A 24,895-nucleotide genomic window follows, 5' to 3' on the forward strand; every position below is an offset into this window, starting at 1 on the left:
GAGGTTAGGTGCTTCTGGCACAGCACTGAATCATTTCTGAACATGCACAACAGTCACATGAAATGTTAGCCGTACGTGCTATTAAGCCATTATATAAGACAAAATAGTTTGCGATTCAGTGACTTAGATGCTTAAGGACAATGTACTTCTTTACTTCCTTTAACAGGAAATAAAATTCAGCCTCTAGCATTTAAGTGCCTGTCCCCTGAAGTGGACTCTAGATCACAGTATTAGACACCTAAGCTCCCTACAATTCATGCAGATGCCTCAGGCAAGGCTCTCGAACAACTGCAGGAGGAAAAAAAAGATGTAGTCAGGTCAGGACTTCAGATCCAATTATAACTGTCTTCAAACTTTAGAGCTTGGATGATGTTTGGGGATTTTTTTCCACTGACTTCACAAAGGACTCCATGAAGGATTGCAGCTGAGAGTGCAGGAACCAGAAATTCAAATCCACAAAAGGTTAGCATCAAGGCTTTTGTCAGAACACTTCCCCAACATGCTGCAGGGTTCCCAGCTCAATGTATGAGAGAGAAGCTCAGGAAAAAGCCTAATTTCTTTTGACAGGGCTTAGGTTGACAGATAAATCAAATATGTAAAAGCACCTTGCAAATAGAGTTCACTCCTGGTGCAGAGGACCATCCTAAAACCTGTGCTAAGCCTTTTGCCAGGCTTCTGCACATGGGTGGATTTCTCCCTGTAAGCACAGTCCTGCATTAGGTACATTATACCACAGTGACAGCTCTGGGGCCTTGTGATTGAAGACAGGAGTAGCAGAACTACTACTTTTGCAGCCTGTAGAAAGTTATAATACTCCTCCCTCCAGCCCAGCATCTCTACTCAGTCACAGCTCTGTATTTGCTTACCCCTGCCCTTCAACTGTACTCAAGCCCTGCTTAAGAGCATGAAGTGGCAGGAAGGCTCCCTGTGCCCCTCCTGCACACTTGACAAGGCCTGGCACATTCTGCCTCTAAACCGCACTGTGCTCCAGGTTTATATAAACTGGGCCAAACACAATTACTTGTTGTAATACACTGACAAAAGTCAACGGGGGTTAAAGAACTGATTTAAATGAAGCTGTTGCATGTAGGAAAATCTATAGTAAGCTAAATTAAGGACAGGCGGAGCAGGGTGTTATATTAAAAACTGTTACCTAAATAATGAAGCAGGGTTTTTTCTTATGCTCCTACAGGGAACTTCTACATGATACTGAACATACAGGGAGTATTTCATGGGAGGCAGAAAGGCAGTTGTTTTCTACCTGCTAGCTCAGTGGCGGGCAAAATGTGGCCTCCGGGCCACATCTGGCTTTGCAAGCACTTTCATCCAGCCTGCGGGCTCCCTCCCCCCACAAAAAAGAAAAAATTGTGCCCTGTCCAGCCTTTCCGTCCACAAGGGTGGAAGCAAGATGCCCAAGTGTACATGCAGCCCCAAAACCGTACCTTATTGCCTGGCTCCCACCCTCTTGGGCAAAAGGGCCTGACCGGCCAGCGTGCAACTTTTGTGTGGGGCCGCTCCAGGGACCTGCTCTGCTTCCCCAGTCTCCTGCTTGCAGCAGGTAGGGAAGCAGCAGGAGCGGGGCTGCAGCTGGATGGGAGCATGGGGCTGGGGCTTGTGGCAGCGCGGAGCTGGGATGGGCAGTGTGAGGGAGCGGGGGAAGGGTGTAGGGACCCCCCAGTCCCCTCCCCCATGGTGTGCAGCCCCAGCAGGTGGTGGCAGCAGCATCAGGCGGGGTGCTCAATGTGCAGGCGTCCAGTGGGACATGGCTCCAGCCAGTGCTGCACATTGCAGCAAGGGGCACAGTCCTGTAGGGACCCACCAGGCTGCCTGTATCACCAACACTCCCTACCACTCACACGCAGCCCCTGCACTTGCACGGCAGGGAAGGAAGCCCCACGTGCCGGAGCCAGCTGCCTTCCCTGCTGGGGCTGTGCAGCACTAGAGAGAAGCCTTGGGCACTGGAGCCAGCTGCCTTCCCCGCAGGGGCTGCACTGCAGGCAAAGGAAGCCCCAGGCACCTTGCCCTGCAGGACGAGGAAGGCAGCTGGCTCCAGCCCTTGGGGCTTCTCTCCAGTGCTGCACGTCTCTGGCGGGGAAGGCAGCCGGCTCTGGCACGTGGGGCTTAGTTCCTGCCGTGCAAGTGCAGGGGATGCATGTGAGTGGTGGGCAGTGCCAACGATACAAGCGGCCCAGCGGAGGCTGTGCCCCTCGCTGCACTGTGCAGTGCTGGCCAGAGCCGTGCCCTGGTGGGGACCTATGTGCTGAGTGACCTGCCTGCTGCTGCACCATGAACGGGTGCGGAGGGGTTCCCCCCCCGCAACCTCCCTCACACTCACACCCTGCCCCCATAACCTCCCACATATACACAACCCCCCAACATACCCTATGCCCCCCACACAGACACACCCCTTCAAACCTCCCCCCACACCCCACCATCCACACTCACTACCCACCTGTACCGCACCACTACATGCACACACTCACTCTACACACACACACACCCATACCCACACCCCACCCCCACAACATACAAGACTAAGATTTATTTTTGAGCTTTTATGCAATCACCTCTATCTACACTACGTAAACACAAATCATGACAAAAATATTTTTTGTAATAAAATTAAAATATGTTATAGGTGTTTAACTTTTAGTGTATGATTTGGCTGGGTTTTTTTTTTTCTGGTTTAAGATGGCAAAAGTATTTCCAGGGGAAAACGGTGGAGGGGACTTCCAGTGGCTAAGGTCAGGGGTTAGGGCTGAGACTTCTGGTCCTAAGACGGTGACAAGGGGGTGGGCCAACAGTCAAGGGGTGGGACTACTCATGCTTACCAAAACAGCTTACCACAACTCATTAAGTGGCCCTCCACCCAAAATAACCGCCCGCCCCTGTGCTAGCTGCTCACAAAGTCCAGATTGATTCTCTGCCTAACTGGAAGTCTGGGATTTTTTGAGTGATGTTGTGGGTGACATCTCTTGAATAGTTCCTGGACCATCATGGCTACAACATCATTCTAATACTATCATAACTAGAAGTCTCAAATTCACTACTTATCTACTCTTTACAGTTCATTTGTTTGTGGGCTATATATGCTGCTTTGTTGCTGCTGCTGCTTTTTACTTTTAGCAAGGAAGTACATGGAAGTGTAGAGTGGCGCAGACATTGTTACCTGCAGGATAAAAGCACCACATAGAATAAAACCTCTTTAGTTTGACTAACAAAAGCATACATGAGCAGTTATGCCATTCGACATGCAAACGTGTCAGCCTGCCAGCCCAGGGCTGCTCCACCTGGCCTCAATGTGCTACAGAGGGGCTGGCTGAGGCATGAGTGTGCTTCAGCGTGGACATGAACAACGCGTGCCCCTGGGTGCTGGGGGGGCACAGCGGCACCGGCGGAAGCGTGGCGGCAGTAAGCGGGGAGCTTCTGTAGATGCTGCCGGCGCTGTCAGCAGCAGGGGGAGGGGAGGTGGCGGTGGCAACCACCTGAAGGCACCGTGCTGACACTGTCAGAAGTGCTTTTGTGTAGGGGGTGCACTGCCATGCTCAGGGGAGTGCATGTGTACCCACCTGCACCCCCTACACATCGCCAGGAAGTGTGGAGCTAGCCAGGAAGCAGCCCCTGAACTGAAGCACTCTCATGCCCCAGACAGCTGAGTCAGAATCTACACGTGCGCTGCTGTGCATGAAAAAACTCTGCAGCAAGGTAGTACTTGTATTTACAGCTAGTACCCTGCTGCGGAGTTTCTGAGTTTCCTGCACGCTAACAGTAGTGCACATGTAGATGCTGAGATGTTTACTGTGGAGCTAAGCATCTTGTGTAGATGCATCCTGGGAGTACTTGTGGAACATGTTACAGTACTACTCTATGCAAGTAAGTATAACGTAATATGGGCCATAAAAAAATGCCCAGCATCAGTCCCTCATTTCCACTGAAGTCAGCACAGGATTTAGCCATAAATGTTTAGTGCATGATTGTACTTACATTGAAGTCAATTGCAAAAGATTGTAAGAAATGGTTGTATTAACATGCTGCAAGCAAGTTGTGACATCAAGAAATAAAGACCAGGCATTCTGCTGATCTTTGAATTTTTATTTTGCATTTACAAATACAGTACACACATGGATTCAAGACACACACATAATCTGTGTTTTGAATGCCAACAAAACCACGCCAAAAGAATTTCTCCTTACAATAGTCTTTCTGGAAAGTCTCTGTAAGAAGTCCAGTATATCAAAGCTGATCTTAGAAACACAACTTTTACAGAACAGAAATACATTTAGGCAAGTAACATTGAAGACATCTTTAAAGAGGTGCAACAAAATACATCTTCCCACTCAACCACATCAATGGGAAACAGAACTTTTCATTTCTAATAAGGAGCTTTGAATTCATTTAAGAAAGTGCTTCTGTTTCCAGTGATGTCATGGCAGACACACCTGGCAAACAGTGCTTCAGTTTCTTTGCTGTAAACAAACAGGATGCAAATCAGCTCTCACATTTTCCCATTTTATAAATAACTCTTCCTCTCATTACTGCCCCCAAAGACAGACATTCCTTTTTCTTCTAAATTTAAAAATAAAGGGTTTATTTTAACAAGAGGAGTGAAAAAGACCAAGTAAGTTTTAACTGAGCTGAGTCACCAGCACCTGAGCTGAGGGGTAACAATCTTGGGATGCATCTATACATGCGCTTTAATGTATGTTAGCCTATTTTAATGCACATTAAAGCATAACTGAAAATACTATTCAATTAACGCGTATTAAAATAGCTCATGTGCATGAAGCATCACTTAAAAGCCATGAGCTCCTATACACATGCAGGGAAGCTGCTCCGATATAATGACAGTATGTTGGAACAGACTCAATGAATCAATTCAGCTGGAGCGTGGTAATTACTGTGCTCCAGCAGACTCCTGGATCACCTGTATCAGTGTCTCTGCTCTGAAAAATGGCAGCAAGACATTTTAAATTAAAGCTTGTTCAATGCACTCCACCACCACTTTTCAGCGTGAAGACACTGATAAACATGAATTTCCAGGTGCTTGTAATTAGTGCGGCTCTCAGAGCTATGCTAATTAAAGTCCCGCCCCCCCTGCACTCCTGTGCTCTTAGTTAATGCACATTAAGATAAGCTAATGCACATTTTCCTAGTACTTCACAATGGAGGTACTAGATTTAATGTGCATTAACTTAAACACTTTAAGGCACATGCAGATGTGCCCTTGGTATTTGCTAAGTCTTGTACTCTGGTCTCCTGCAAAAATCAGGTAATGTTAACTTTACAGTTATTTTAACACCATATATCATTGTTAGTACATAAGAAAAATGAAAGCTTTCACATGAAAGATTAACCATATTGGTTGCTATAGTAGAAGTGGCATTAAAAGTAGTGAAAATAGTGCATGCTTTCTCTGTCTCTCAAACTTTCTCCTCCCTTGCTACAGTGAGGATCCTAGAGAAAAAATTATTTAATTAGCTAGTGTTGATAATCAGCTACTGAATGACAAAGAAACCCAGCAGACCAGAATTCATTCCACTATTTAAGGTCACTTGGACCTACATTATGAGGGGTGGATTTTTGAATAACTGCTAACATGCTAAACGTTATTTCTTCAAAAGTAGGCTTTTTAAGTAAGTAAAAAATAATTGGCATGAAATCATGCCTGGCACTTTTTCAGAGTAAGAAATACTCTGATTTTGTAAAGCCATTTTTTCACTCAGTGTTTCCCCAACTACTTACTTATTACTGAATTAGACACGGATAGTGCAGTCAGTGCATAGGCACTTGTGGTCATTGTACTCAATAATGGTTCCTAATGGGTCCGTGGGACAGCAGTGGGACAGACTGAAAAAAAACTGCCAGTAGTTTGAGATTCTGGTACTCTATATTGGTCTGTTATCTGGAAGGCTCTGAAGGCCAAATTCTGATCAGGTCCACTGGTGTAACTTAACTGTAGCTGAAGTGTGTATTTCATATTTTCTGCATAAAATATGCTGCTCTTTGTTGTACCAGGGCACATTAGAGCAGAATTCAGCACCATGTCTTCCATAGAAAGAAACTCAGATTGTTAAGTCAGGTCTATTCTGCAAGCTACCTCTAAGCATGGATAAATTATCAGGGTCTCTTAGCTTGCACAGATCCTTGTGCTGCTGTAGTTAGATTACTTTTGGTACAGACTAACTCATTTGGCTCTAGCTTGGTGTCTCTGCTGCGTAGCACAGCATGCTGAAGCTCCTGTTGACTTCAGGGGGCTCAAGTCCATTCTTGTGTGTTCAGGTAGAGATTGAACAAAGCCATTTATTTTTTGCCAGCATTAAATGAAAGTAGGAGATTTAAAGAAAAAATGATCAATAACAAAATGCCAAAGTTCCTTGATGTGATAGTTGTGCTATTTTTTAATTATAAAATGTCAGAATATTGATGTCACATTAAATGTAATTGCACTGGAGACTTTGACATGCAAGGTGATCTGCCAATCTAACTTCAATTACTTTTCTTTCTTAGCTGTCATAATAGTGAAGATTAGTCACAAGACAGGAAAAGTTATGAGTCAAATGGTTTCAAACTGGTATATGGGATTTTCACATTTCAAGCTATTTTGTCTCATCTCTTCACCCATGGGAAGATAAATATAACATTTAAGTTAACTAACCAAGAAGACTATTTAAAGTAGCACACATTTAATATTGCCCATTACCAAATGACACACTAGCATGAGTAAATGTAAGTAAACTCAAGAGTTTTTACGAAAGCAGAAACTGCCGATATCTCACAAATGGATCAGAAACTAGATAATCAAATCTGCATACTACCTAAGGAAAGACTTGACTAATGAGATGCCTCAGTCCAAACTTCCCTGCTATGGTGACTTTTGACTTTAAAAGTTACAAGCTGCCATGTGTTTGACAGCTGTCAATCAATAGTTTCTTAAATAACAGATTGGACTGTGACACAATCCAGACATGTGCTTGTATAATGAAGTGGTGCTGTGCAGGTGGTGTACATGCCACCTGGCTGTGTGGAAAATGGACTATTTGAACATGGTGATTTGGTTTTTGCTATAATGACTACCAAGGGGATACTTACTGTTAATACAAAAAGTAGCATCTCTTGTCTCTCCTGGTCTGTCATAATTTCAGTCTGCCAAAGGTAGACCATTGCGTGAAAATGCTTTGCTAAGTTATTCTTGTTAATATATAGGTATTTCACAGGTATTACTTGCAAAAATGTTCACAGATTGTCTCTCAAAAAAGAGCAGCTTACACATTTATGCTATTCCCCAAAGCCCCCCTCACCTATGTAGAAGGTGAATTTATTCTAACATTCATGAAAAATTAGTAATTAACATGTATCACATGAGATTCCTGCTGCCTTTCAGCATTTCAAAGAAAATGTCATCATCAAAATACATGTCATTTTCACTTCTTACAACAAAACATTGAACTTGGGAGAAATTAAAGGCTTCCTGTTGCTTTCTTCCTTAAAGCTCTTGTACTTTTCCCTCAAAAAGGAGAAAGAATCAGAGGAAGAAATAATATCTGGATGTAGTAGATAATCCTAGAGTCAAAATTTAGTACAGGAGTATTAAGCAGTTGAATCTGTCTCCCTTACAAAACAACAATTGACTCCTCTGTCTTGATGCAAGAAGAATCCTTAGAAATCATGATGCATTTAGCTTGACTACGTTCTGTAGGCTAAATGCTCTCAGCCAAAGATAACAGAATTGTAGGCTACTGTTAAGAACAGCACACATCCCTTTCTTTATATTTAAGCATTGTTGGCACACATGATATACAATTATCTGGCCCTCTATGTCCAGTCATACCACTTACACTGCAGCTATTTATGCAGGAACACTGTCATGCCACAGATGCCCAAATTCACAGTAAAATTTAAAACTACTTGTGAAAAGTAGTTTGCATGCAAGTTGTATCAACATTTTTTCATGCTGTTGTCTGTCTTACGTCATCTGAGAAAGTGACCTGTCGCTCTTTCCATCTGGTGTTAGAGCAGCCGGAGACAGCACTTGCTGCCTGACAGAATTTTTGGAGGAGGATCTTTCTTAACAGCAGATAAACCCAGGGATCCAGAATCTGGTTTAGTGAGGCCAAACGGACAGCGGTCAGGAAGAAATTGCATTCCTCCTGCAGTTCTAAGTTTTGGTCCACGTAGCTGGTTGCATTGCAGTGTTCAATAGATGTATGATTGAAGATCATTTTCAACATCATAATCTAAGGAGAGGTGAGAAAAATAATGTAATCTTTTTTCTAAGAAATATGCACTTTGTTGCTTTCTGCAGAAACATCTTACAGAAAAGAAATCATCAGAACAGAGGTTTCCCTCCCCCTGCCACAGATTCCCCCAAATCAAACCATAATCATGGCAAATAGAGGGTGTGCTTATGAACTTCATACTCTATGTTGGCAGGGGACACAGCTTCAGATTCACAGCAGTAAAAGGCGATGATAACATTTGAACCTATACCAGTCCCTTACTTGGATCTATACATCTGGTATTTAATCAAGGAGGCATTTGCTGTTTCCCCTCCTTGGGACATGGCACCAGTGGCATTAGGTCCATGTGATGGATGAGTGATATATTTAGAATAAGTTGCTGAAGTTAGGAAACAAATCAGTTTTCACAATGGCTCACTTTTAAATTCTTCCTTGGAACTTTTGTTGGGCACAGCCATTTTTAAAATTTCAGATAACGCAATGGAGAGATTATTCATTTCTAAAGACCTTGGGGTCAGGTGGCATTAACTGACCCCTATGTCATTCAGGAAAACTGTTCTTTAGGGCAGTCTTATTGTTCAAAGGGGGTGTATCTACATGTGCATTAGGGTGCTTTTACGAATGCAAATTAAATGCGGTACCTCCAATATAAGGTACTAAATAAATGTGTATTAGGTACACTAATGCACAGTAGTGTAAGCACATGTTTTTAGGTGATGCTAACGTGCAGTAACTTATTCTACTGTGCATTAGCATATTGGCATGGTTTTTGATGTGTTGCTTTAAAGCACAGTAGAAAAGGCTACTGAACACTGAAGCACCAGCGTAGACACACCCTGTATCACCTCCTGAGGTACAGCGAAAACATAAGCGGTGTCACTGCTCTCCTCTGAAAAAGTCTTCTGGATGTCAGATCTGTGCAATATTTTACACTGTTTATTAAAATAGATGGTTCAGATGAACATTTGAATGTAGCAACTCAGTTCTCCGTGTTGGTTTATGCATTGCCACCAGGCTTGTGGCTTTTAAAGGGCTTGTCAATTGAACATTATATAATGTAACGTAACTGTTCAAGCAATTAAAACAATATGCACTTCAACAGTACTTTTCATTTGAGAAGCTCAAAGTGCTTTACCAACATGAATGAAATGAGCCTTGTAAGAAAGCAACAGGACAGGAAAGATGTGAAGGCTGATGATAGCTTGAGTCAGTTCAAAAGGAGATTGGACACAATCTTGGAGGAAAAGCCCATCAGTACGTATTAAGCATGGCAGATAGCAGTGCCACCTCAAAAACACAAGCTGCAACTGTAGAGGAGCAGGGAAGACATTCTCGATACGTCCTGTTCACCTTCCCCCTCAGCATTCACACTCTGCCAGCGTGTGACACAGGACACTGGGCTGGATGGACCAAATGTGTCACCCAGTAAATGGCATTTCTTAAGTTCTTATGAAACTAGGCAACCAAGTGTTTAATCGACTTTCCCAAGCTCACGTGAGAAGCCTTGAAAGAGATCGAGATAAAACCCAAAGCTCTGCATGCTGCTAAGCTGAGTTACAAGATCCCCATTTTTCTGTTGTCAGTCTATTGCTTGTCTGGGTAACAGCAATGACAAGGAAGCTGGTAAAGTGGTTCTGAGTACTGTGATATTTTCATATCTTAATATAATGCTGGGAAATATGAAGCCTGTTTTTAAGGCTGTTAAATACTTACGTATTTTTCCAGGGATTAGTTGGTATCTGCCCTCAAATTCTGACCCTGCTCACCACCACCAAGTGTTCTGTACATAAAGTGCCGTTGTTTTTAAATTTAGTGCTATTTTGGACAAACTCACAATCTCCAGTACATACAAGGTTTAGCAAGCTTCATATTACAGCCTCTTTTCTGCAGTCTATAAATACAGATTCAGAAGCCTTCTCAGTGGGATCAGGTGTAGAACTTTGTCAGGGTATCTGAACTGCAGCTACATACTGGGGCAATATCTAAGAGCAAAACTAACAGATATTTTAAAGGGGGTGCAGAGAGATTACTTCTTCTGTTACCCTGGAACTCTCTCACATGAACATTTGCAAGTTTTGTTTGCAACAGGAACTGCCGATTAGTGTTTATGTCACAGAATTTCCAGGTGCTCCAAATGACATCAGAGGCCCCCTTTTTGGATGTCGTGCTAGAGAAAAACTGTCATGAATTCTCATTCTAGATAAGAAAAACAGAGTAAGGTGGGCAACAGAGACACAGATGCAATACAAGCTCTGTAAGGCAGGTCATGGGTTATGTGTTTGCATAGCACCTAGTTCAGAGTGGGCAAAGGCCATTATTGGAACCGATGTACCCAACTGCTAAATCATTAAAATTAATGTGAAATGATCTGCTAAGGCTGACCTTCTTGACAGGGCTTTAAACTGAGACCGCTGCGGGATGGGCAGTCTACTAACAGTTGTAGCCCAGGTCATGTCAGCTGCACTACCAATAACTTGGGCAGCACAAGGGAGGCAGCCCAAGGAAAGGTCCCGCTAAACCTCTCAGGGAAGCATTGGGCTTCTCACGGCAGACGTAACTGCCTGTACACAAATGCCAGGAGCTTGGGAAATAAGTATGAGGAACTGGCCCTTCTCCTATATGAAAATGATTATGACCTGGCAGGAATTACAGAGACCTGGTGGGACTCCACCTATGACTGCTCGGTGGCAGCAGAGGGCTATAACCTGTATAGGAGAGACCATGTTGGGAAGAGAGGTGGGGGTCTAGCTCTCTACATCAAGGATTAGCTCATCTCCCTGCAGATCGAGTTTCCAAACTAGGAAGGGCATTTTGAGACCCTCTGGGTCAAGATACAAGGAGAACATGGGGAGGGTGACTTACTCGTAGGAGTCTACTATAGACCTCCCCAAGAGGAACACCTAGATTGAGAATTCAGTAGGGAACTGGTCGAGGCCAAGCGCTCCCGACCCATGATCATCATGGGGGACTTCAATTTCACTTCCCTGACATCTCTTGGGACGAGCGCACGGCCAAATCTGACAGGTCATGTAGCTTCCTCACATGCATTGATAACCTCTACCAAACCCAGGAGGTCTATGGCCGATGGGGTGGACCTAGTGAGCGATCTGCGGGTCGAGAGGAAGCTTGGTGACAGCGACCACAAACTGGTCACCTTCTTAGTTCACCAAAGAGCAGGCAAACCCAGCAGTAAAGCAAAAGTCCTTAAATTGGAAGGCTGACTTTTGCAAACTGAGAGAATTGGTCAGTCAGGCAATTAGAGGCCATACCCCACCAGAAAATGAAGCACATGAGGATTGGTCATTTCTTAAAAACACAATCTTTAAAGGACAGGGCAAAGCCATACCATCTCACAAGAAATGCAGTCAACGGGCAAGAAAGCCCCCATGGCTGAATAAGCAACTCTTGGACCTTATTAAGTGAAAAAGAGTAGCCTACACCAGCTGGAAAACAGGAAGCATTACCAAAGAGGATTATTCTGCACTTGCCCACACCTGCAGAAAGCGGTAGAGGAAAGCCAAGGCACAAACTGAACTTAGGCTAGCTATGGGAATCAAGGACAACAAAAAGTCTTTCTTCATATATGTGGGAAGTCGGAAAAAGAACAAGGATAGCATTGGGCCCCTGAGAGATCCAATGGGGCAACTGACTTCTGATGCCCAAGAAAGGGCCACTCTCCTAAATGACTTTTTTGCATTGGTTTTTCATTCTCCTGGGAGGATCACGTTGTCAGGAATGGCACAAACCACCAATCTGGGAGCAGGTGATGGGCCTAAAACCAACGTAGATAAGGTGAGAGAACACTTTGAGTAACTGCACATTCACAAGTCTGCAGGCCCAGATGCAATGCACCTGAGGGTCTTGAAGGAGCTGACAGACATCATTGCATCCCCCTTGGCAGAAATATTTGAAAAACTGTGACACTCAGGCAAGGTCCCAGATGACTGGAAAAGAGCCAGCGTGGTCCCTATCTACAAGAAAAGGAGGAGGGATGACCCGGGAAACTATGGACCAATCAGTCTTATGTCTGTCGAGAAAAATCCCCTCAAGGGATCCATCAATGCCAAACTGACAGAAGGCAAGCTTCTGAATGCCAGCCGACTTGGCTTTGTGACTGGCAGGTCATGCCTGACCAACCTCATCGCCTTCTATGACCAGGTAACATGTGCCCTGGACAAGGGAGATGATGTGGACATCATATACCCAGACTTCAAGAAGGCATTTGACCTAGTTCCCCATGATGTCCTCATGGTTAAGCTGGGGAACTTAATGATCTCTTGGGTCCCTTCCAGACCCTAATGTCTACAAAATCTATGAAATTTTTGGATTGCTGCTGTTGCTTAAAAACAGGAATTTTGCCATCATCAATTTCTTCTGCCTTCAGTTAACTCCCGTCCTTTATTTGAAGCCACCTCCATTGTAGACTATGAGCCTGCCTGTTGTGTTTGTATTCTGTACCCATTCTCAATAGGGTCTAGCACTATGGGGTACCACCTTGAACGAGCTGTTAGACATTATCAGAATACAAGCATGAAATGTAAACAAGCCCACATGCATACATTACATCAAAGTCAAGTACTATTAGGATCTTCTTTTGGTTCAGTGCCCAGGCATGTTTTAAGAACTTGATGATAGCTCATTCATTGCAATCCCCTGTCTTGTTTGATTGCCCCTAAGTTAATGGGGTAACAGCAACACACAAATAAAAGACAGTATTTTTAAAAGAGTCTGTTTTCATATACCACATCCTGTTTATTTTGTTTCATACTATATAATGCTCCACTTTTTATAGACTATTAAATTGTTTTACTGGAAACTTCACTTTAGTTTGATAGACTTGGAAAAGTATAATTGTATGAAGCTGGCACTGGCCATTTAAAATATTTTAAATTGAAGATTATAAATGTTACAGGCTAGCAGAATCAGGTAGTTTAAATCAATAAAGTCAATAGGACTACAGTGAAATGTATAAATAGGGCATCTGGCCTATAATTTGTAATGTAATGAATGTATGTAATGTAATGTAATGAATTACCTTCTTCTATGAAACTGTTATATATATAGCAATGTGGCAATTAAACCAGAATTATGAATATTAGAGATACTAAAAACCTACTAAATCACTGAGTGTATCTTTCCAGTAAACAGGCTTACTCTCTATTGTACATTTGCCTGTGATCTGCCCAAACTAATTTTAAATGTATCTCAACATATTCAACGTATATATGTAAAAGCTCAGACACTCCCAGAGCTTATAAAATAAAGCATTTTGAAAGAGCATCCATTATACTGAAAAATAAACACAGAAACTTGTCTTAAGCCTAATCTTCCAGCTTGCAACTTCTGTGGTTTGTGAAGGGAGGCCACTGGGTTGCAGGCGCTCTCTTTCTCCATTCAGTGGCCAATTCTACAATAATCTAGAATTGTAGTTTGTCATGATTCTTTGTGCCTAACTATACCATTGCTCTTAGTAGCCATGTTGGGTTTGGGGAGAATAAGATGGTGATTGTATCTAAAGGATTAGTTGTTGATCAACATGAGTAACTGGTCAAGAAGATAGTGCCTGAGGAAAAGAATCGTGTTTCCCATGCCTTGATATCTCTTTAATGGAGTGGCCTGCATCAACCCCTTATATGGCTCCCTTGCACAATGGGAAGAAAATAAGGGAGACTCCATTTAGCAGCATATTTTCCAGCTCTCTTTTCTTCTCTCCTCTCTACTTCACCCTCTGATGCTGAGGAGACCCTAACTGAGCTGAAGAGCTTTGTGAGTACCAGAGGATTCTCTCTCTAAATGTCCCTACAATATGTACTTTCACATCTTCTGTAGGGGAATCAGTTCTGCTACAACTTGGAGGATGTATGGTGATGTTGCAACCTAGGAAGAGGAAAGCAAAGCCTGAATAGAACAGGGCTCACTGATTTATACCAAGGAATTTAGCAGCTTTTCTTGCAGATATTTACTGAATTATGACCTCCCCAAAGCAAAGGGTTTAGGACTGTATTTCACAAGTCTGAAAGTACATGACAGTGTTCCATAATATTTCATATTATATATGAAACCATCATGTGGATTGGGATGTAACGACTTCATTCTGATTGGGGGGGGAAGTTTCTTTTTTTTAACAAGTAAAGCAAAGGACCATGCAAGCCTTTCTGAATAATCCAAAATTATTTGAAATAGCCTTGTAAATCCAGAGCACAGTCTGTCATCTGGAACTGTGTTTTGGTAAAGTTGCTACGGAACTATTTGCTCATTTTACACCTGTTTCTCGGAACAAGTATAGAATGACTTCCTCTGTTTTTTATCTCTAGCTGGTTTGACTCAGCCCGATTTTAGACTGATGTTGATTTACCATGATTGCTATTCAGTAGCTAGCCACCAAAATAAATAAAAGATTAACATAAACTAGGAACATTTATGATAAATAAAAAGTTTGATTGAGAAGCTTATTTTCCCATTAATCTTCGCACCAAATTCCTGCAGAATTTTGTCTGCTCATGAAAGGGAGAATTAAATATAGATCCCCTCTTTTCCTCAGTTTATACCATAAGAGATTGGAAGAGGGGAAACCATATTCCTGATTGTAGGATTGCACCATAGTTTCATTATCATTTATTCTGTATCTACATTTTGTTATTGAACTGCCTTACTTAATTAAATCGTTTCCACTCCCATGATACCAGCCTAAAAATACAGTAGCTTGTACAAGGGGTTATTACTCAGCTAATAATAAGACTATAATAACTCACGAGCACAGATGACTTGCACAAGAAAAAAGAAATCAGCCACAGAATGCAATTTCCATTATTTTATATTGTAGATACTGTTGTAAAACAATAAGAATAATAAAAATCAGTGATAGGCTGGGGAGAGGGTGAATAGAAGAGTATTGATTTTTTTCTAAGCTGTAAAAATGCTTAGCACAATGTTTGGAATAATTGTTTGAATTCAATTATAAACAGAACCAAATAGTGCAACAGGGAAGTTAATGAAAGCCTCTCCCTCTGACCTGTATTTCTGCAGAAGTATTTTGGAGATCTGCATAAGATATTTTAAAGTACTAAGAATGGTCAGTTCTCCAACTGCACTTTTCCTATGTGCACCACTGGGTTTCAGACACCGGCATCAATGAGAAAAACTGCAGCTGTCTTAACATTGGGACATAGTTGACCTCATCTGCAGTAAGTAATGCTAATGTTTCTAATTATTCTAGATAATATGTTAGAATGGACAAGAGAAGAAAAGAAATAAAAACTTGTTCTTTAACGATCATTCCACATTGTAAAACCAGAAAACCCAGGGGAATATTTGGTTGTACAGGGACAACTCTTGGAGGGAGGTATTACAGAACTGGTTCCCTTGAAAGCACAAAATGAAACTTTTTTAAGTGTTGTTATTTCATAATGAAAAGTACAACTAAAGAATTCACTTTGGCTTTCAGAATAGTCCAAGAGAGGCTGAGGAAATTAACAAGATAAAAGCACAGGGCTGAAAACCACTATCTTTCCAACAGGCACTGCTTTTTATTAGTAAAGGTCAGGCTGGTTGTCAGTTGTCACCTGCCACTCACCTTGTAGCAAAATGCCAGAGCGTCTCTCTGCCTTCTCTCCATCTACCTGTATATTTTCTATTATATCAATGAAGTGTAAAAGCCTCAGCCAGTTTGTCCGACTTGTGCTGTGAGCGTTCCATGAAATCCTCTCCTCTCCTGCGTGTCTGTGCCTCGCTTTCTCTCTATACAGATGCAGTAAATTAAAGAACTGGAGAACAGGGTTTCAGCAGAAGTTGGGAATTTTTTTCTTTTTCTTCTCACTATGCATAAGAATTTTTGGAAGTCAGCTGGCAGCACTGCTACATCATAATGGGGTTCTTTGCTTGGTTTTTTTGAGTGAGAGCTATAGACCCTTTAGCTTAAACATTTATATGCTTACATGAAACTGTTAGGTATGACAGATTCCTAAGACCCTACCAAGTATTAAAGAGGTTTATGTTTTTGGAAAGGACCTAGTACAGTTTAGAAACTACAGTTATTTAACTATAGTAAAACAGCATAGTAAAAATTATAGTTGGATCAACAGGTTATAAACAGAATAGAAATTGTTTCAAATTATGTGAGCTCCCTATTCCATGTACTACATAAGATTAAAAAGTCATTAACTGCAGTCTTTTACTTACTTCTTTTGCCAGTCTTTAACACCATACAGTTGCTCTGTTTCAAAGGACTAGAGCTTTAGTAACAGATGTCTGATGCATGTTTAAACACATTTTGGACACAACTCCCTCTAGCAGAGAAACGTCACTAAAGTAACACGTTACATTCTGTGAAATATGATTTTTTACCTGTTTGGCTAGACCTGATCATATTATATGTATTGTTTACAGATGGAGTTACAGGTGTGGGGCAGAGGGTGGTGAGATATCTTCCAAGAGTAGAAAGTACATGAAAGAATTTATCATCATGCTTGTCTACCGTTTCAGTTTCTGGCTTTTCTGTGCAACTGGCTGTGACATACCCAATTATAAGCAGGTAATTTTATTATCTGTAGAAAAAAAAGAGCTAATCTGTTGTAAAATAATGATCCAGTAGTTTCAAACGTTTGTTCTGTAGAAAAAGAGGAGCTAACTTGCTGTAAAATAACGAGCTAACTTGAGGAAAAAGAGGAGCTAACTTGCTGTAAAATAATGATCTAGGAGTTTCAAATGCTTGTTTGTTTGTTATATATACTTTTGTTTATGCTCTTTTTTGTGGCTCATTTTCTTTTTCTGGTTTTCAGGAACACATTGCTGTCTCTAAGTTATAGCACAGACGAATGGAAAAAAATGCATAAGAACAGTAGTGATAAAATCCCACTCATTCTTGCTTTCAGAGGGTGACAGGGCCAGCAGCAGCAGGGTCCTGGAAAATTCAAGAGGTTCTTGGGTGGACAAGGGCAGAAGCAGAAGAGCTACATTCAGGACATTTTATGGAAGCCCTGTGTGTGCAGGATGGGGCTAAGATCTAGCCAGTCATAGGCTGGGATAGAAGCAAGCCATAAGCTGATCTTTCAGGTGGTGCCTCCTCCCTCTCTGCATTTGACCTATGTCACGGACAATGCAATTATTCATGTGAACAAGGATTTTCTTGCTGCATAAATGGTATATCTGTCCTACAGTAAGGGACCACTTCTTGATATCTTGCCCACCTGGCAACTGAACTCAAAAATACGTATTATCCTATTTTTGCTGGCCTATGGGCACATCCACACGTTGCCCTACGGTGACATTGTTACTGCACTGTGCTTCAGTTCTTCCTGTTTTACTGAATTAATAACCATCCCAACCATTCAATAAAAAACCCCAAAACAACCAAAAACAATCTTCTGTTGAAACAACATCTGTCTCACTCTTCAAACTCTAGCAGGGATAACTAAGATTTGTTTAGTTATGTGACAATAAGAAGCATTTCCCAGGATGTCTGACACTGTAGGACAGCTGTTCGTCTCAGAGGTTTGTACTCATCTGTGGATTAAAACACCCCAAAAGTATGCTGTATTGCTTTTCAATTCCCTCAGCACTTTTTTGAAAATCTGTCTTTCCGAGGAAGAATGTCACAGCCTAGATTTAGACAGCTCTTTGATGATGTCTGACTGAATTCTTAACTTTTAAACTCGAAGGATGCCTCTACATAAGCAGGGAGGGAAGCTGCTCCAACACGCTGTAATTCTAGCGTATTGGACCAACTGAGTCTGCTGGAGCGTGGCAATTATCGCACTCCAGCAGCCTCCCACATCTTGTGTATCAGCATCCCTGCACTTCAAAATGGTGGGGGCGCTTTATACCAGCAGACTTCCACTGATACCACTGCCAGTGAGATCAAACTTGGCCTTAACTCTGTGATTTTTATTGTAAAACTAGTAACTATAGTAAAGTTTGGATTCGTGCTGACAAAGGCTTGAATTTTTAAAAAGCTCAAAAATGGGGATTCAGCCATTTGCTTGAATATCACATCAGGTGCTTTAGTAACTGTACATGCCACCTGGGGGAGAAAATATCCCCACTCTCAGGATACTGAGCCACTCTTTGAAGACTGTTCATGTCCAGTGGATAGAATGGTCTCCACGGACCTTACGGAGACTTCTCACTGGGTAAACTGAATGCTGCGTCTAGGCCTGCTAATGTTTCTGCAAGAGAAATGCATCAGCTGAGGCTGAATACTTCTTACTCAGGTAGCAGTAGCAAAACCTAGGTACCTGGTTAAGTCTCGTTATTGTTAATCAACTCTGCTGCTTTCACATGGCTTGTTATATACTAATGATGTGGTGCAGTAAATTTTGCAAAAGAAAGACATTGTAGTGCTTTGCAAACGCCTCTGTTGGAACTTATGCACACAGCTGAGAATGGCTGCACAAGGTGATGTAACTTACCAAGCAGCTGATTCAGTGCAATGGAAGTGCACTATCAGTTAAACCACACGAAGTGCCATACCCTGAAATATGTGACCCATCACTCTTCCTGCATGACTGGTCAAACTTGGGCTCCCTTATGGTTTTAGTAGTACTGTCAAGCAAACCATTCACATGACAGGGAGTACATCTACACCAGATGCTCATTGCACAGCAGCTGAAAAATATCACATAATATTGCACTTCATAGCACAGACAGTGCTAATACACTACAGCACAGTATTATTAGGCTACTGCACAGTAGCGTCACCAAAAAGACGTTTGCAGGTGCTACTATGCAGTAACTCTGGTAGTATGCAGTAACTCTATGTAGAAATTGCTAATAAAAGTACTATATAAATGTGCAGTAACGACTGTGCAGTAAGTAGTGTCTCATGTAGGCGCACCCAGTATTCTCCAGATTTGCGCTATAGTTTTAGGCTCTATCACAAGCCACTGGTGATCTCCATACAGGTAATATGCAATAATATAAAGCTTTGGGATGGACAGGTTTTTTGGAGGGTTGATAAAATTGTATTAGTTCATAAAGAAAGCGATCAAGTGGGACTAATTTACTGCTAATGTTGTACATACCTTTTAAGCCAGTAGCCCAGAAGCCATTCCTTCCATGAGAGCTCCACTAATCATCGTTAAGGGGAAGACTACCAGGGGACTGGGAGACCCCAGTTCTAGGCACCTTTTACCAATAAGGAATTTGAACCTGCATCACAGTAATATACTCTAGCCACTATGCTGTGGTATGACTAGTCATTAGCCAAAAACACTCTCCAGCCTTGAAGTTGACCCCTAGTTAGCTAGGAGGGAAAGATATGTGGGGCCAGGAGAAGCAGTACAAGCCGGATGTCGTATAGCTCAGTGAGAAGAACCTGCACGAAACTATCCATTTTATGCAATGTACAACAAAAAAAGCCAATGAGGTAGAGGCCAGAACCCAAGGCTCCATCTCTTCCAAGGCAGCATTCCCCTCTTTAAGTCACTTCACTTTCAGCTTACTTCAGACCTCCTGTTCCTAATCCAGGGTGTCAGGACCTAAACTGAGCCCTGGTCTGAGGGCTGTACCAGGACTGACCTCCTACAGAGCACCCACAGTGCTGAATCCTGTATGCATGCTGCGCACGCCAGCCTCTGAGCCTGACACAGGGTATGTGCTGCCTGTGGCACATGGACTGGACCAGGCAGTACAGGGGGTCAGTCCAGGACACCACATTCAGCCTGTGCCCTGGACCCTTGTGCTACATGCAACATCATGTCTAGTCCATGTGTGGTGGGAAGCACATGCCCCATGCCAGCTCCAGGGGCAACATGCATAGTGAGCCCTGTGGCCAGCTGGTCCAGCATGCAGCACATGGGGCTGAATGAACCAACACACACTGCACAAAGCACAGGGAGACAGCATGGGATGCATGGTCTGTGCAACACCCTGCTGACTGGCCCTGTGCATGGACTCTGGGTCTGGCAGGCTGTGAGTGCACTCCACATGCCAGCCTCTGTAGCACTTGTAATATGCAAGGCCTGCATGAAGCCTCCCAGACCAACCCCTTGTGCCGTCTGTAGTGTGCACAGCGTTGGGTCCACCTTATGCACCGGCTGGGGCTGGTTAAACGATCCATGGGCCAGATAATACATCTCCACGGGCCAGATGTTTGACCCCCCTGTCCTAACCAATGACCCACTGGCCTAAAAGATGGGAGGTCTTCCTCTTTCTCCCCTCATTCTGACATATAGGTGCATGGGAAAAGATTTCAAACTTTGTATGAAAGTCAGAAACTGTACTTATTGTACTGCAGGTACAATAAAAAAGGATTTAGCCCATTCTGGATGTGGCCCAAGGTACCATTATACCCTGTACAAGGTTACCCTCCCTTCCTTCTGAAGCACCCACATGCAGAAACATTTACTCAGTTAATCCACACATCTCCTCCTGCACTGGTCACCACCCTGTCCACTATGCTGTGTGCTGACATGCCGCCATCCCATGCAACTGAAAGTGACTCAGGGGCCCCTGCTCCTCAGAAGGGATTTTCTCCAGGTCAACAAGCAAGAAAAAAAATAAATTAAGAAGACAAAAGGGAGAGTTGTGTGAATGATTGCTAAACTGATGTGTTCTCATCATCTCAGAAAACACAGCCAAAATTAGTGTACAATCTTCCAGTAAAACAACTAACAAACAGAAGACTGCTGTAAAATCGTAGGTCAGATCATTTTTCCCCATGCAAATGAGAAGCTGGAGCAGAGAAAAGACTCCCTAGTACTGGGCCCCGTCACAATGAGGGTCTGGGCACACATCTTCTCTGACATTCTCAGCACTAGCTGCCCAGCTGTTACCACTGCTAAGCCCTCTCTCTGCTCTTTGGTGAGATCCCTGCATGTCTGGGATCACGGCTGTGCTTGGCAGTACTGTGCACAGACCTGCTCGTTCTGCTGCCTCCCTCTCATTCAACAGAAGCTGATCTGTGCTCCAGCCCCTGGGAGCCCTTTGCTAACACCGTTCTCTGGCTGATGCTTTTCACCTGCACTTCCCCACCCGTCTCCCTTCCCTCCCTCCACTCTGACCGCCCCGTCAAATGTTCTGCTATGACCGCCCCGTCAAATGTTCTGCTACCTGCCTTCTCTTCTCCACTGTCTTCCTTCACGCTCCCAGTTTTTCCTCTTTGCCACGATTCTCCCGAATGCCCCAGCCCCTTGCCCAAGCCCTTCACGCTGCCAGCCCTTCTGAAGGCTCCCAGCAACCCTTTTCCCCACCCCTGCACCCTGCCCAGATTCTCTCAAGGTCCTCCACCGCTGCCACCTCGCCCTGCCCCTCCCCAAGCAGCCTGCCTAGCTTTCTTCCCTCTCGGGCCCCTCACGTTTCCCAACCCTCCTCCTCTTGCCCACCTCAAGTGCAGTTCTCCATCCTGAAGTCCTCTCATACATGGTGCGCCCTTACCCCACCTGTACCGGTGCATTGCCCCTACCCCACCCTGTATCGGTGCTTGCCTCCAGCGTGGGGGCCTGTCCCGGGTGTGCCCCTGCCCTGCCTCCAGTGTGTTCCTGCCCTATAGTGGTGTCTGCCCCAGCTGGAGGGTTGATAAAACTGCATTACTTCATAAAGCAACTGATCCAGTGGGACTAACTCACCGCTCACGTTGCACATACTTTCTACGCCAGTAGCCCAGAACCCATTCCTTCCAGAGAGCTCCGCTAACCAATGCTAAGGGGAAAACCCTCAGCCCTTCTCCACCCCAGCCTGGTGCGCCCCTACCTCTGCGGGTGCCCGCACCTACCAGCAGCGGCGACCAGCAGGCCAGGAGCACGCACATGATGCCGAGCAGCTGGATGAGCGTCTCGGTGGCGATGCGGCCCCACTGCTTGCCGGCCCGCGACGCCGTCACCTTGGCGCGGCAGCGCGACACCAGCGCCGCGATGGTGGCCACGTTGCAGGCCGCGGTGACCAGCAGCGAGGCCAGCCCCAGGAAGGCGAAGGCGGCGGCGAAGGCGGCGCCGCCCGGCACCTCGATGAAGCACCAGGTGCCGGGCCACTGCGGCGCGTAGCGGCCCACGCCCGCCAGCGGCAGCAGCGCGAAGGCCAGCCCGGCCAGCCAGATGCCCAGCAGCGCCGCCTTGGTGACGCCGGGCCGCATGTGGCTCGAGTACCAGTGCGGGGCCCGCGTGGCCAGCGCGCGCTCGGCCGCCATGGCGCTGGCGATGAAGAGCGGGCAGAGGCCGAAGGCCGTCATGCTGAGGCCGAAGAAGGCGCAGAGGGCGCCCGACGGGTCCACGCGCTGCCACTGCCGGCCGGCCACGTACACGGCGATGACCACGGGGCTGGTGAGCAGCTGCCCCGCCAGGTCGGTGAGCGCCAGGGAGCCGATGCACAGCAGGAAGGAGCGCTTGCGCCGGTTGGCCTTGGCGCGGTAGGCGCGGGACACGAGCAGCATGGCCAGCGCGTTGCCCGCCAGCCCCGTCACCATCATGATGAGCGGGATGAGCACGGACACGGCGCCGCACTCGCCCCCCCGCGGCGCCGCCGCCTCCGCCGCCGCCGCCGCCGCCGTGCTGTTGCCGGCCCGGCGCGGGGCTCCCGCCGCCCCGCCGGACTCCCACATGGCCGTGCCGTTCCAGCCGCCGCCGCACAGCCGCGCCGGCTTCATGCCATAGCTGGGCAGCGCGGCCGGCCCGCTCCTCCACCTGCCTGCCGGGCCGGGCCGGGCTGGGCGGCCGGGAGCCACCTCGGCGCGGGCTGGGCGGGGAGCGGAGGGGAGGGGCGAGCGGCGCCTCAGCGCCACCTGCCGCTGCCGCTGCCCCGCACGTGGCCGCCCCGCCCCCGCCCGCCGGAGGCGGCGGCGCGATGCCGCCTGGCTCGGGGCTTTTTCCAGCGGCAGGCTGCGAGCCCGCCGGCAAACGAGAGCGGCGCTCCGGAACAAAAGCCCGTTTTGCTCAAGCCGGAGTCGAGCGCGGAAGGCGAGGCGGCGCGCCCCGGGGTTAGTGTAGCAAACGCTCCGGTTTGTGCTTGGCAGAAGCACCGAGTCCGGCCCTGAAGGTCTCGGGAGAAAGGGGCCTGGAGGCAGCTAGTGCCTGTGTTAGGGGCGTTTTCTTCTTCTGCACGATGGGAAAGGCTGCTGGGATGCAGGGGATGCGGTCAGAGGGGCGTGTGAAGTGACAGAACCGCTAGATACGGGCGGCCTTTCTACCAGCCGCAGGGGGTTCACCCCCGGCAAGCACTGAGCTTTGTAGCTTTCCTGTATAAAGGGATTTAGAAAAAGAAATACCATTCAGAGCTTTTATTAATACGTTTGCTGATCACCTAAACACTAGTGGACCAGGATCTCGTTCCTTAACGGTGGCAACAGGACAAAAGAGAAGAAGCCCTCTCTACTTCCTTTCACCCAGTATCTCAAGAGCTACTCAGCCCCCAAGGTGTGGGGGCCGCATGTTCAAACTCCTGTGCCGAGGATCCGGGAGCAGGGCCCCTGGGGTTGGAAGGTGAGGATCTCAGTCCTTCCTGTTGCAGCAGCGCTTGGACCGGTACCTCCGTACAGCATTTGTAGATCCAAACAGAATGACTGGCTACAGCTCGGTGGTTGGGGTTCGCCACCTCTCGCCACTCATCTCCACTGCCAGCCGGTGACAGGGCAGTAGCGAAGCCGCCAAAGTCCTGCCGATTTCCAGCTGCACCTGCCGGCAGCAAATTTCATGTTGGAAACCATCGGTCGGTGCTTCCTAAAAATGAAATATGACAGGACTTTAGTTCCAAGGAAGTTTTGGAGTTTGGGCTTTTTCTCCTAATTTGGGATGAAAAGTTTCCAGAGCTCAAAAATTAGCTTGGAATAGAAATACGCTTTTGCTAGCTTGCTGAAAGAAGAGCAGCTTGCAACGGGATATACTAGATGGGAAAGACTGTGGGACGATTCACAGGGAGGAGCAAATGATCAATCTAATCTCCTGCATAACACTGGTCACAGTGACCCCCCAAATCTCCTTTCCCAAGCCCTCCACTCCTGTAATTTCCATATAATTGGGAAGCTGAAATGCTCTTTACTTTCTTTTATCCTGTTGCCAAAATTATATTTTCATGAAGCAATAGCACCACCAAGTGATCTTTTTGTACAAATAACTTGTCATGTTTCACACATATGAGTTAAGTGAGAGGCAATTTAAGCCAAGTATCTTATTGAAAAGGCCCAGACAGTGTTCATTCGGAAGTGACATTATCTGACTTGGAAATGCGTGAATTAGAAAAACACCAATTTTGATATCAGCTATATGCATTTAGTACCTGTTCTGTCAGCGTGCAGCAGTTGCCAGCCCTAAGCCATCAGCATTTACGCTCTGACGTACTTCAATAGCATGCACATCCTAACTTGCAACCGCTGAGCTGGTAGCAGGCTGGCCTTTGCTTTACTTGCAGGGCTACAATTTGTAGAATTGCCCTAGGCCTCCTGAAAGGAGCTTGTGGGCATCAATTCCACCAACAATACTTTCCCTCAACCCCCCCTTGCCTGGTTTGTTTCAGAGCGTACCGCTTTTGAATGTTTTAGTTCAGCTGCAGTCACCTTCCCCAAGCCATCCAAGTATGGATTGTGACTGGTTCTCTACTGCATTTGAGATACAAATCATGCGCATCTCTGCAGCTGCTGAGCGTGGGACAGCCCCCGGCATCTGCCAGCCGGGAACCACCTGCTTATGGAGGTACATACAGACGAGCAAGCAGAGACGTTCCTGGGCGTGGGAGAC

At 45.5% G+C, this 24,895-nt stretch overlaps 1 protein-coding gene across 1 annotated transcript; it reads right to left on the reverse strand.

Moving 5' to 3' along the window:
- Positions 1-4,077: 4,077 nt before the first annotated feature.
- Positions 4,078-22,931, reverse strand: PTGER3 (prostaglandin E receptor 3). Its single transcript, XM_090048720.1, has 2 exons — positions 21,946-22,931; positions 4,078-8,234 (listed from the first exon to the last, which is right to left on the reverse strand). Exons 1-2 carry the CDS (start codon positions 22,810-22,812, stop codon positions 7,947-7,949), a joined length of 1,155 nt encoding a protein of 384 aa, XP_089904846.1. The 5' UTR covers positions 22,813-22,931; the 3' UTR covers positions 4,078-7,946.
- Between the last annotated feature and the right edge of the window lie 1,964 nt (positions 22,932-24,895).

The sequence above is a fragment of the Crocodylus siamensis genome, chromosome 5 (genome assembly GCF_052110815.1).
Source record: "Crocodylus siamensis isolate JL-2025a chromosome 5, ASM5211081v1, whole genome shotgun sequence".
Taxonomy (NCBI): domain Eukaryota; kingdom Metazoa; phylum Chordata; order Crocodylia; family Crocodylidae; genus Crocodylus; species Crocodylus siamensis.